Source organism: Aythya fuligula, chromosome 1 (genome assembly GCF_009819795.1).
Source record: "Aythya fuligula isolate bAytFul2 chromosome 1, bAytFul2.pri, whole genome shotgun sequence".
Taxonomy (NCBI): domain Eukaryota; kingdom Metazoa; phylum Chordata; class Aves; order Anseriformes; family Anatidae; genus Aythya; species Aythya fuligula.
The window spans coordinates 118025401-118038407 of record NC_045559.1 but is presented as its reverse complement, the minus strand read 5'-3'; the positions used below and the strand labels follow the sequence as shown (position 1 = coordinate 118038407).

The window sequence follows — 13007 nt, the reverse complement described above, 5'->3', positions numbered from 1 at the left end:
AATTACAGCCACCGCTAGCGCTAGCATAGCATGCATTCCTGCTCGACTCCCCTCCGTAACTGCAAAAACATTTCATACATACATTAACATTTCTAGCAGATCTTATTAAGAGCCCTTTACCACTTACTCGTGCACGCATACAATAAAAGCCATACATACTATTCTTTACGTAACCTCGCTTTAATTAACAGACTTCTTTTGCTATTTTTAACCGTTCCTGACGAGCACGCCCTAGCAGAAAAAAAAATCCCTACGCTTCCCCACCTGCGCTGCTTATGCCAAACTTTAATACTTGACTGCGACTTACAGCCGAGAAATCACTTAAAAGCGCCGCGGTGGTTAAGCCGCAGGGACTCACCTGTAGCGCCCGCTGCTCCCGGCTGAGCTGACTCGAATCTGCGTACAGTTCGGTCGTCACACACTTGAAGCGGTCACCTACATAACCGGCAGAGTTTGCGATCCGCTTGGCCAGTTTGGATGGCTTGGGTTTCAGTATTTTGCCATCCGCAGAGTCCGCGTCGTCGGCTCCATCTTTGGTATAGGTCTGATTGGTGTCGAGGCTCGGCTGCGTGCTTGCCATGCAGAACTGCTTTGCGTCGTCCTGCACTTTGCTGAAAGCCAGAGCCGGGCCATCGGTCTCGTGGGCAGCTTCCAGGAAGGCAGGCGCGGGCTGGACGGCCACCCTCTCTTTGTTTTGGCTTGCAGGTAAGTCCTCCTTCCTCAAGCCGAACACGGCCGAACCCTGGGCTTGCTTAAAATTATAGGTTTCGTGCAGATCGTTATTCCTTCCAAACTCCTCTCTCATCACAATAAAATCTCTGTGCTGAGACGCCTGTTCTACCTTGTGCTTCGTAGGGTCATTAGCCTGATTGCCGCTCTCAGCAGCGAAGCCGGTTTTCGTTAAATTCGTTTCGCTTTTAGCATCCTGCTCATCTCGCAGCAGGTCCGGGAAGAGGTGCTTGTCGCTCTTGGCAGCGTTTTTGCCGTGGCCGGAGCTCTGGTGCAGCTTCACGCTCTTGTCGCCGGCTGCCTCGAAGTGCATCTTCCCGCCGGTCTCCAGCAGCTCGGGCAGCCTGCTGCGCAGCGCCGGGTCCTCGTAGCGCACCCTCTCGTGGGACCTCGACCTCCTCTCCGACTTCTCCTCCTTGCTCATCTCCAGCGCCGAGTGCTGCAGCAGCATGGGGTGCACCATCCCCATGCCCAGCGCGTCTTGGTAGGTCATGAACTCGCCCCGGCCGGCCGGGAGGCTGTAGGGGAGGCCGGGTTTGGGAGCCAGGTGGCCGGGGTACAGGCTGCCGTTGGGCAGCAGGACCGGGTGCGGGTAGACGTGCCCCTTCCCGTGCAGGGACAGGGGGCTGATGGCCAGACCCTCCGGGACGGGGTACGGGAGGTAACTCCTGGGGTAGGGCAGAGGTGGGGAGCGAAACGCCTCGTTGGGTGGCAGAAATATGGGGCTGGAGGCCAGGGCGCTCTCGCTGGCCTTGAAATTAGCTTCCTGGCCGCAGGACTTGGCCACCTTATTGCTGTGCTTGGCCGAGGCGGCCACGGGCTGCCCGACGTGCTGGATGACGGAGGCCGTGCTCTCCGCGCCGCCCCGGGCCGCCTTGGCGCAGTCGGCGTTGGCGTTGGGAGCCGGCGAGGCCGAGGCCGGCCGCCCCCCCGTCGGCACCGTCCCCGCAACGCTACCGACCACCGCCTCCGTGCCGCCCATCCTGGGGCAGGAGGAGCTCCGCTGCTGCGGGATCACCCAGTCCAGCGCCTTGTTTTTCAGCGGGACGCTTTTGCCGCTCTCCTCGCCGGGGCCGGGGCCGGGAACGATCCAAGAGGACGGCGCCGTGCTGATGATTTCGGGCCGGTAGATGGGGCACCCGTTCCCGGGGGAAAGGGTCTCCTTCTGGGCATCGCCCCCCGGCAGCAGCGCGCCGCCACCCGCCCGGCCGTGCACCAGCACCGTCGGCGGCATCTTTTTGACGTGCTCCGCTTTGCCGGCAGCCTCGGCGTCGACCACCTTGGCCGACAGGTCCAGGGGCTTGTCGGTGACGTCTTTGGTTGGAGCCTGCTTTTCCAGGAGCGGGGGCGACCGGCTGTCTTTGCGGTCGTGGCCGGCTTTCCTGACGTGCGGCGCCGCCTGGGCAGGACCCTCGGCCGCCTCGCCAGCCTTGGGCAGCTTCCCGTTGGGCAGCCGGGCGGGGGGGAAGTCGGCGCTCACGTTCAGGTAGGGTTTGGGGAGCGCGACCGAGGAGGAGGGCGAGGTGGCGATGCTGGGGAAGTGTTTGTGAAACTCGGCGTAGGCGTCCCCGACCTGGGCAGGCAGCGGGAGGCGCGGGGACGGCCGCGGCGAGTGGGGCAGCAGGAGCGCGGGGTCGGGCGCCATGCCGGTGGGCGCCGTCTTGGCGGCGGGGACGCGGGGCTGTTTGCTGTTCTGCAGGTGCGGGTAGGCGTGCGCCTCGACGGGGGTGCCGGGGCTCACCCCCATCTTCCAGGACAAGCTCTTATCCGGGCAGTGCACCAAGGGCGGGATGGCCGGAGAGGCCGAGGCGGCCGAGATCCTCATGGGCGAGGCGAGCGACGAGGGGATGTGCGGGGCGACGTAGTGGGAGGGAGGCAGGTACAAAAAGCGCTCACCGTTCGTGCACACGGGCGAGTAGGCCAGGTGCTGCGGTAAGCTGTAAGTGGACTGCTGAGGTAGCAATGCCTTGTACATGTTCAACGAATACTTATTTGGTGAGTCAAGGAAAGGGTATATGGTGGGTGTCGCCCCCTCCATGTAGGGATTCACCCAGGGGAGCCTTAGGTAGCTAGCACCATTGACACCGAGGGGGCTCTGCTTGTCGCTCGCGGCTCGGTCCAAGCCCAGCGTCTCTCCCGTCGGGACAGAGTTTTTTTGTATTCCAGGTGGCGTTTTGTATATAGCGCTGAAGCCGTTCGGGCCTTTTCCAGCGACGGCCGCATTTTCTACCGCTTCGGGGGGATTAGACTTAAACTGAATCTCTGGATTTCTTTCGGGAGTAAATCCGAGACCAGCTATAGAACTCGTAGCATCCCGCGACTTTTCGGAGCCGATTCCGCACAAGCTGGAATAGACAATACTACTGGGGACTCTGAGTCCTTCTCGCATAAGTCCAGACCTGTCCATACTCAGAGCTGCGAGACTGTCAATGCGATGGGCTGTAGTTGCATCCACCTTTACAGAACAAGAAATAGGTTACTTTCGCATTCTGCTGAAACTGCTACCACTCAGACTACAGACACACGTCATCATTTTGAAGAGAAACACCACCAAGGCAAACACACATTTCACTGGGAGAGCATGCACAAGGTTGGCCACGCCGGAGAGCGTGAGGACAGGAAGCTGCAGAACAACACAGACCACCGCAGACAAAAAGATAAGGATCACTCTACATCTGAAAACTAAAACCAAAGGCTTGAGGACCCGTAGCCCAAACACCCAAAAGTGGCCCAGAGCTGACGCTCGGTGGCACTGCTCCAGCTGGCTCCAACTCCTTGACCCCAGCCCCACGGAGCAAGAGGGTGAGGGCACGGAGAGTAGAGCTTGGGGGAGAACCAAGAGAGAAGGAGGGAGAGCATCTCCTCCTCCTCCTCCAGGACCTCCTCCGCAAGGTTGATCCGCAAGGCAAGGCATCTGAGCACGTGGCACAGAGGAACATCTGCCGTCACTCAGCGGCACAGCGCTGAGCTTCTTCTCCGCTCGCTGCTCCCCACGTACACTCGAAGGAGGAAACTGCCAGCTTTGCTGAAATGTCGATGTGCTCAAGGATTAAACCCTCTCGTTAGACGTCGTGGTGTGCTGCGTGACATTACTCATGATGGAGCGAGGGAAAGACGGTGAAGTCACACAGCAAGGCACACCACGAAGTCAGAGCGGAGAGACTAACGAGATAAGCAAAAGAGTCCCGTGTCACCGCTTCCCAGAAAGAACCCCCGTGTGCCCGAGCATGGATAAAACTGCAAGAAAAAGGCATTTTAATCGCTTCTCCAAAGGCAACATGCACTAACGCCCGCGGGTGGAGATGGGGAGGGAAGGACAGGCGCTGATGCAGGCTCAGCACGAAGCTACGGTTTCTTACCACGCTGTGATTCAGGTGATTTTCCTCCCTCAACTCCAGTCTGCTTTTCGGTGCATCGCCATCATTAACTGGAATTTTCCTGTTTCAAAAACAGAAGCTGATTATCGGGAGACATCCCATGCATCTCCTATCAGCACGAGGTTGTGTCACCTCCATACCCCGATTCCCCTAGGGAAGTCCCACGCAACACCGTATTTACCGTGCCGCGTACCAACGCACGGTGACTGCTTCACAAAGCGAGGACCATTTGAAAACAACTACAAAGGGCTTTGAAACTAGGACCGCGCTAAGCGCATCTCGGAGCAGCCTCTTCCAACGCACAGGATCGTTGCCAGGCTTTTCTATTTTGACCCCCCCTCCCTCCCCCACCGCCTTTTTTTCTTTTCCAAGGAGAAAACACACCATTTTCAACGTGCCCTTTTCACGTACCGCCCATAAAGGCTGCAAAGGAGAAAATTAAAACACACACACTTGTATCACACGAACGTCAGCTGCTCCATGCTAAAGAGGGAGCTGCACATCTGTGCCATACCAGTGTTGCAGCGCTGGGACTTGTTATCACGGCAAGCACCGATAAAGAATATACCTTAGTGCCAAATCTCAAGTCCCGGGGATAAAAACCGCTGACATGCGGCAGAAGGAAAGTTTCAGCATTACCCCACAGAACCCCTTTCACTCCAAGCGCTTAAAGGCACACCATCGCCTCCCTCGGAAACGCGACGACAACGTGTTCGCCTCGTCAGCGACACGTAAAGCCGTACCTAAAAAACCGTGAGGAGAGGTGAGGGCTGCCAAGCGAGACGTCTGGCTGCTTTCCTGCAGTTTATGTTTGCAAGGAGTTTTCCCTGCAAAACCCCAAAACTTTCCCCGGCTTCTGGGAGCCTTTCCCCACGCCGGTGAGAACACAGGCTCAAAGGGAAGGCAGAAAAAACACGAAAACCACACGAAATTGGCACGGGGAACTGAAGGCGTACCTGAAGCTCCGTGCTGAGGGCACTGCAAGTGCCTGCATCACCCCATCGAAAATTATTAAAAACTGTAATTTTGATCATCAAAGGAACAATATTTGGCCACGAACAGGCCACTGTTCCTATTGCACAGGCCAAGCTGTTTGTTTGAAGGTGGAGAACGCTGAGCACCACGTCCGAGCCCCCCCCGCCGCACAGAGCCACGGCGAGAGCCTGCGCAGCGCTGGCTTTAATTCCCCTTCACAAATATGAAATAATAAATTAATTGTAAAAGCGCGCTTAAAGGCTGCTTTGGGGAGTAATCTCTTTAAAGGGCGTCCCCGCTTCGCTGACCCAGGTTGCCTGTTAAATAGTAAATCACCGGCTGCTCCACCGCTCTCGGGCACGGCTGGTTTCTCCCCGCCTCCCCCCTCGGAGCCGGGCTGATCTCGATGCGAGGAGGCAGCTCCCTGCTCCAGCTCCAGGGAAGGCAGCGAACGAACTCCGAGACCCGCACGCTGCAGAATTACGGTGCGGTTTAACTCGCCAGGAGCTTAAATATTTACCTGTCTTCATTAATTCCACACATGCGGACCCTCTCATTGCTCATCCAGCTATGAACGTTGCCATACAGGGGAGTTGCAGAAAGCATGACGTCTTCTTAAAAATCGCTGCTTTTCTTCACGGTTTTATATTCTATTAAAAAAAAAAAAAAAAAAGAAAAGGGGAAAAAAAAAAAAAAAGTTGAGCAGATTTGTCTAGGAGGAAGTGCAAACATCACAGCGGAGCAGCCAGCCTCCCTCCGGGTAATTAATAATGAATGCAGGATTGGTGCGGGGAGCGAGCTGCCTACGTTAACCGCTAAGGGAGATACCCTGCAATAAAGGAGCAAATTGAGGGCATTTATAGGTCAGAGGAGATGGATCTTTTCCCCAGCGCGCATCCAGAAAATTAAGAATCATTCCAGGCTATCGACAAATAAAACTTTCTCCGCCGCCTTCAATTGGAACACGAAATGATTCAGCCAGCCAAGTGCGCGCCGGTACCCAAACGTTCACCTCACAGGGGCCGAAAGGGCAGGGGAGCCCCTGGGCGCTGGGGGCAGGTTGGAAAGCACCCGCAGGCAGGCAGGCAGGCTGACAAAATCCCCACGTTGGGAGCACGGGGGAGCAGGATGTGCGTCGCAGGAGCAGCAGCCCCGCACCGTGTGCGTGAGCCGCTCCGAGGGCTGGGAAAGCGTTCACGTGAGGAGCGAGACCGAGGAGCCGCTTTCCGCGGAAGGGAGCCAAATAAAAACCTCCCCTTGAGCGTCTGCACATGGCTAACTTGGAGAAAGGGGTTAAAAATAGTAAGTGGGTTGGCGAGCTCCCCACCCCTTGATTTGATTAAGCACCGAGCCCTGGTGGCTTCTGCATCGGAGCTGCTGCTGCTGCTGCTGCTGCTGCGAGTGCTTTCAGTAATTCAATGACGCCTGCTCACTCCAGGGAAAGAAATCATTAGCGGGCTCGCTGGAGAAGTATTAGCAGTCCAAGAGGATCGGCGCTGCGTGCAGCGGGAGAGGCAGGTGAAAGGTAACCGCATTTTCGCGTCCAGCGGCGGAGGGGAATGCCTCTCCCTCCCCGCCACCTCTCCTCACGCCACCTCCGCTCGCATTAAATTCTAGTTTGCTGCATGAGTGAAGTGTCAGGACAAGCTGCGTTTTATTAACAGGATTATCGCGGCGCATGATTTATTCCAGTGCAAGATTTTAATTGCTCTTTGGAGGTTGAGTCGTTTCTTTTGACTGAGCTTCAGCCTGCATCCTGCTGCTAAATGCTGGGTTAATAAGTAGGGGGAGCCTTTAATGCACAGGATATCCCTCAGCTCTTCCTCTCTCACAAAAATAGAAGCCTTTAAGCGGGAGGCATGATACTCCTTTTACACACACACAAGCCAGTAACGGGTGATTGACCACTGGGAGTTTAATGCATAACGTCTCCCAAAGCATACATGCTTCCCCAGCAAACTCATTTCCTTTGTTAGGCTACAGAATATGCAAATGATCGCTTTGGCATTTAATGGGGAAGAATCCCAGATTGTGCCTTTAACACAATACTTCACACACGTTCAGAGAGATTTAAGAACTAAAACGGCAGGAAAGCCTTGTTCCCGAACACTTTCTTCTCCCCTTAGAGAGGCCTTTTGTGCAAAACTCCACGTCTGGAACAAATGTATATTAATGAAACGGCGTGTTGACCCTCCTTCTCTCCAGAACGGTTAGCTTTCCATAATGAAGTCCACAAAAATTGCTGCGAGGAAACAAAAATCTGCGGAGATTAGATACCGCGCTATCATTCAGAAGGAGTTATTTCACTGGAAAGACGGTTTCTGGACAGATTTACTGTTTTCCAGATGCGCCGCTCGTAATGTTTTCAATAGAGGCAGCAGCAGCATGGCGAGAGTGATTTAGGGTTTTACATAAGGTTAGGAGCCGCCCCGCGCGCTGCATCAGCTGCCAGCAACGGGCACGGGCTCGCGGGAGGCCAGGCTCACAGGAGGCCTGGCTCACACCCCGCTGGCTTTCGGGGTGTCCCCCTTTCCCTGCTGGAAACGTATCGCCGAGATAAGGCGCCGTGCCTCAACCAGAGCCATCCGTCCCCTGACACGTGCAGATAATGAACCGCCAAAGCCGTGTGGGGGACCGATGGGCTCCCCGCGTGCAGCGGGTGACCCGGAGGCCCCGTATCCCTCTGGCACAGCCACGCAGGGCGTGGAGAAGCGTGGGCACGAAGCCCTCTGGGCACCAAGCTGCCAGGCCCCATCCCCAAAAGCCGCCCCCTGGGCGCGCACGGCCCGGGGTGCACGCGTGTGCGCGTTCCTAATCGCCGCCCTGATGAACTTCTTGTGAACTGCTTAAAAGTGGAGGTCTGCTGAACGAGCAGCGGCGCCACTGCCAGCCATAATTTCATTGCAACGAGCAACAGACTTTTAACTCTTCGCACACCCCTGGTCCTTTCCTCCTCCCTCCCGTCGCCTGTCCCTCTGGGGGCAGGGGGACGGGGACAGCAGCCACCACCCTCCGGGACCGGCGGCGTGCCAGGGGGGCTCCGCTGGGTGCCCGGGGGCACCGGCAGCCCTCGGGGCGGCGGGGGGGCCGTGGGGAGGATGGAAACGCTCCTATTTATACCGCACTTCCGCGGGGGCGGGCGCAGCCGGCCCCGTTATGAAACCCCGACGGCAGGCTGAGCTGCGCGCTCCAGCGCAAGGTACCAGCGGCAGAGGAAGCCAAGGACACGGCCCTTCTTCTTCTTCCTCTCCCCTCTCCTCCTCCTCCTCCTCTTCTTCTTCTTCCCTCTCTCCTCCTTCTACCCCGTGTCCTCTGCGGGGCTCAGGAGCGCCCCGCGGCCCCCCGGGCGCCCCCGCGGCTCGGAGCAGGGCTCGGCCGCCGGAGAGCGCCCGGCATTTCCTCCGGGAGGTGTCTGGCCGATAAAGCTATTTGCGGCTAAATATAGCCGGTGATGCACGGAGGGAGGGAGGGAGGGGGGCCGGGTGGGGAGGAGGAGGAGGAGGAGGCACGGAGGGAGAAGGGGGAGGAGGAGGAGGAGGAGAGGCTGGGGAGGGGGGGGGGAGCGAGGCACGCAAGGCACACGCGGTTCCGCAGCGCTGCCGCCGTGTGAAACCAGTTGTGAAAAGCGCCTGCAAGCACTAACCTGCCTCCCGGCGTGCTGCCGAGCGGCGTGCCGAGCCGTGCCGAGCCGTGCTGTGCCGTGCCGAGCCGGGAACACCCAGCGCCCCGCGCCGCAGAGAGGCAGGCACAGGCACACAGCACACGGCGCTGCTCGGGCAGCCGATTAAAAAAAAAAAAAGGAGAAAAAAAAAAAAAAAAAAAGGGAAACGTTTCGGGTCTCCCTCGCAACGTCAACAGACTTTTGGCAGCCATGGACGCCAGCAGCAGCAAAGTTTTGTTAACGCGCTCCTGGCGTGGAGACGAGAGAAGCCCGGTGCCCGCGGGGAGGGGGAGGAGGAGGAGGAGGGGAGAGGGGGTTGGAAGCTTCCCCGTGCCCTAGGGGATAACTAGGGAGGGGGGCAGCCCCTTGTCGCCCCCCCCCCCCTCCCCAACACGAGGTGAAAACCCGGCCGCGGGAGGCTGGGGGGGGATTTAGGGGGGTTGCTGGAGGAAGCCCGTCGGGGCCGGCGGCTGCAGCGAGCCAGGAAGCGGGGCGGGAGGAGAAGTGCAGCGGCGCACGAGTTCCCTTTTGGCGCCTTTACTCTTTCCACCTCCGAGCTCCGCCTGGCAGCCCGCCAGTTTCCACTTGCACAAGCCACAGAGAGCCCTCGGCAGCCGTCGGGGAGGAGGAGGAGGAAGGCGGGGGGGGGGAGGACAGAGCAAAAAGGGAGGGGGGGGGGAGGCTGGAGCTCGGCTGCGAGCCGCCGAGCGAGCGCGCCGGTGGCACCGGCAGGCGCTTAAGCAAACAAGGCGGCCTTTCGGAAATTAAAAACAATGCAATAAATTACCCAGCTCGGGGCCGGGGCCCCCCCTCTTTCTTTCTCCCCCCCCCCCCCCCCCCCCTCCTCCTGCCTACCGCCGCCGCCGCTTGGTTCCAGGCCACTGAAAGGATCATTTCTAGATTTGTGAAAATCCCTGCGAGAGGGAGTGAAAAGCAATCGGGGACTCGTAGCAATCGACTTCGATTAGCCCTCAGCCCGCTCATCTGGAGCTTGATTTAAAGGGCAGCGCTTGCGCGGTATTTATAAGCTTAAATGCGGGCAGCTGCTTATGAATGTGTGCAGCTCCCTCGTTTATCTTCTACCTCCGACTTACATATTTACGAGTTATAAAAACAACGACCTGTGCCACCCGCTCGAAAGGAGACTTTAAAGCCACCGTGTTACTGCGCCGTTTACAACGCGCCGTATAAAGCTCTGGCAACAGCCAGCCATCTAATATTAGACCAGCGTTTAAACTAGAGGGGTGGCTGCGCTTTTTTTTTTTTTCTTTTACACCAAAAAAAAAAAAAAAAAAAAAATACCGCGGGTTATTTTCTGCAATCTCCACACGGCATCACCGCTAGTGACACGTTTTGTAAACCAGAGGAGGAAGCTGCAGCCTAAGTAGCCGCCGCTCGGATCCGCGGATTAGAGAAGAAGTTTGACCTTTACCCGGGACGTGTGGCATTTCATTTAACCATAAAGCTAAGCACAATGCGCCAGCGAGATCGCTAAACCGATTTAAAATACATCTTGAGTCATGCGCCACGCTGCTGCGCTTCGCTTCTCGGCAGCGCGCAGGCGAGCGCAAGGGGGTCGGCGGCTATTTTAAGGCTCCTGCCGCAGCCCCCCCCCGCTCCCGGCGGCTCCCCCCCACATCCCCATCACGTGTGGGACGGCGACCGGGACTTTCTGCCGTGTAAACACAGCGCTGCGGAGCCAGCCGGGGGCAGCCGGGGCCGCCGCTCCGCTCCCAGCCGCCGGGGCTCCCCCCCGAGCCTTTCCCCCGACGGGGGGCACGGCCGCGGGGGGGCCGCTGCGCAGCGCAGCGCCCGGCGGAGATCCCCCCCCCCTCTTTTCCATCTCCCCCCGATTTTTCCTTCTCCTCCCCCGCCCCGATGCTGTCGGGGGGGCTGCGGGTCCCCCCCCTCTCTTTCCCCGGCTCCCCCCCCCCCTCCCCCCCCGCGCCGTCTGTCACGCCTTGGCCCCTGCACAGCCCCGTCGCTGCGCCGTAGCGGCAGCAGCGCTTTCCCCCTTTCCCATATGCTGCGAGGCGAATCATTGCCTTGCTCTCAGCGCCGGCTGCAGCCAAAAAGGGAAGGGAGGAGGGAAAGGAGAAGAAGGAGAAAGAAAAAAAAAAAAAAAAAAAAAGTTTTCAATTAATGATAAGCCTAGGAACTGGGGAAGGGGGCGGGGGAGGAGGCCAATAAGGGAAAGTTAAAATGGCTGGCGAGCCTTCAAATAACCCTGCCCGGAGCCCACGGGGCGCTGCCCGCCGGGAAGCCCTGGGGAAAGCCCCCGCCGGGGCTGCTGCTCCGTGGGGGCGGCCCCGGGGGCCCGGGCTGCCCCGGGCGCAGGCAGCGCCAGCACCTGAAGGGGACGGGACAAACGCGGGGTGGAAGGGGTCAGAGCACGCCGGGGGGGAGCTCGACACGGGGCTGCAAAGCCCCCCCCAGCCCTCCCGCACCCCCGGGGGGAGGCGAGGCGGCTGGTACCCAACTTGGAGGCGTCGGCGCACCGAGGATTTCCCGGGGATCCGAGGGAAACACCGCCCCGGCGGCCCCGCACCGGCCCTCCGACACCCAATTCCCCTCTGCCCGGCGTGCCCGAAGCCCCCCCAGCCCCGAGGGCAGGCCGAGGAGACCCGGGGGTGCCCGGGGGGGGGGGGGGTCCAGCAGGGCCGGGGGTTTCCCCCCGCACCCGGCGCCGCTCCCGCCGGGGGGGGGGGGGGGGGGCCGCAAAGCGGTGGCCCCGCGGCGAGCCCCGGGAGCCCCCCCAGTAGCCGGGGCCCCCCCGGCGAGAGCCCGGCCCCCCTTTTCCGTCGCCCACCCGCCGCGGCATCTCCCTACCCAGGCCGTCCGCGCCATTTTAGAGACACGCACACACTCCCTCCCTGCACACCCTCGCACACCCGCTCGCACACACGCACGGCAGCGAGGTTTCCGCTGCCGCTGCCAGAGACAACAGGCAGCAGCCGAGCCCCGGCTGCGAAGGAGGAGCAGCGGCGGCAGCGGGGGCGCACGGGCGGCCCCGGCTCTTCCCCCCCCCCCCCCCCCTCCTCTCCTTTTCCTCCTCCTCCTCCTCCTCCTGTGCTCGCACACGCCGGGCACAAAATGCGCACTCGAGGTAATTGCAGCCCGCAGCCGCGGCCAGGGGAAGGGAGGGCGCTGCCCTGCGCGCCCCCACCCCATTAACCCGCCGCGCACTCGGCAGCCCCGGGGAGCCCTCATTGTTGCCTCGCTGCCGGGGTGGCTTTCGCTTTGCAGGAGGGCGAGAGGGAAGAAAAGAGAGGGGAAGGGAAGAGGAAAGAAAAAGGAGAAAAAAAAAAAAAAATGAGAGAGAAAAAGAAAAATACCACCAAGCCAGCCCCTTCCCCCGCCCGTCCCCCATTGTTCGGCCGCGGGAGGCTGGGCGAGCGCTGCGCGACGGGCTCGCCATTCACCGAGCCGAGCCCCCCTTCCCCCCTGCCATCTCCGCAAACTTCGGGGACCCGGGGGGGGGGGGCGAGGGTCCCCCCCACATCGCCTAAAGAAGTCCGAGTGCTCCCGCGAGCGAGGACTTGGGCGAAGGGCTGCGCTCACTTCCGCGGCGCTCTCCCCGCAGAAATCCCGGAGCACGGCCCCCAGCGCCCCAGCCCCCCCCCCCCCTCGGGGGGCTGCGGGGCTGATTTTTGGCCGTGCGCCCTCGCCTTCCCTCCGGCCACCCCCTGCGCACCCAGAGCCCCGGCGCGGAGCGGCCGCGGCACGCCGGGCGGGGGCGGCCCCCCCCCCTTTATATCCCCCCCCCCCGCATCCGTCGGGCACGTTGGGAGATATTGATCACGGACGACTTCATTTTGCATAATTGCGGCTGACAGGGCCTGTGGTTCCCTCATTTACGGAGCAACAGCTCCGAGGGGCTGATGGATGGGGAGAGCGGCTCCCCCTCCACCTCCCCGCGGTCCCCCCCCCCCGGCAGCCCCGCGCCTGCTGCAGCAAATGGCCGGCGCCCAGCAGCGAAAATCCTCGGCTCGGGGCGCTCCGGCTCTCCTCCGAGCCAGCGGGGCTGGCCTGCAGGGCTCCCCGGCCCCGCAGGGCTTTGTCTGCACGGCCCCTGCCGGGCCGGCTCGGGCCCCAGGTGCGCGGAGACTTGGGTGAAAAAGTGCTTGGGAAGTTGGGGCTTTTTCTCCCCTTTTTTCTTCACCCCCCCCTCCAACAACAAACAACTCGGTTTCTCCCAAACAATGCATCCAAACCAGCCTCGCCCCAAAGTTTATGTCGGGCGCACGGCGCTAACGTTTCTCCTT

General features: G+C 60.3%; 1 protein-coding gene across 7 annotated transcripts in view; it reads right to left on the bottom strand.

Moving 5' to 3' along the window:
• Nucleotides 1–13007, bottom strand: part of BCOR (BCL6 corepressor) — a 52829-nt gene that overhangs the window by 27341 nt on the left and 12481 nt on the right. For all 7 annotated transcript variants that reach the window (XM_032207307.1, XM_032207313.1, XM_032207302.1 and 4 more), the window contains exons 2-4: nucleotides 5602–5731; nucleotides 4089–4167; nucleotides 359–3184 (exon numbers count right to left, since the gene is read on the bottom strand). In XM_032207307.1, coding sequence (XP_032063198.1) covers nucleotides 359–3184; nucleotides 4089–4167; nucleotides 5602–5687 — 2991 coding nt within the window. In that variant the 5' untranslated portion in view covers nucleotides 5688–5731. The remainder of the gene's footprint in view (nucleotides 1–358; nucleotides 3185–4088; nucleotides 4168–5601; nucleotides 5732–13007) is intronic.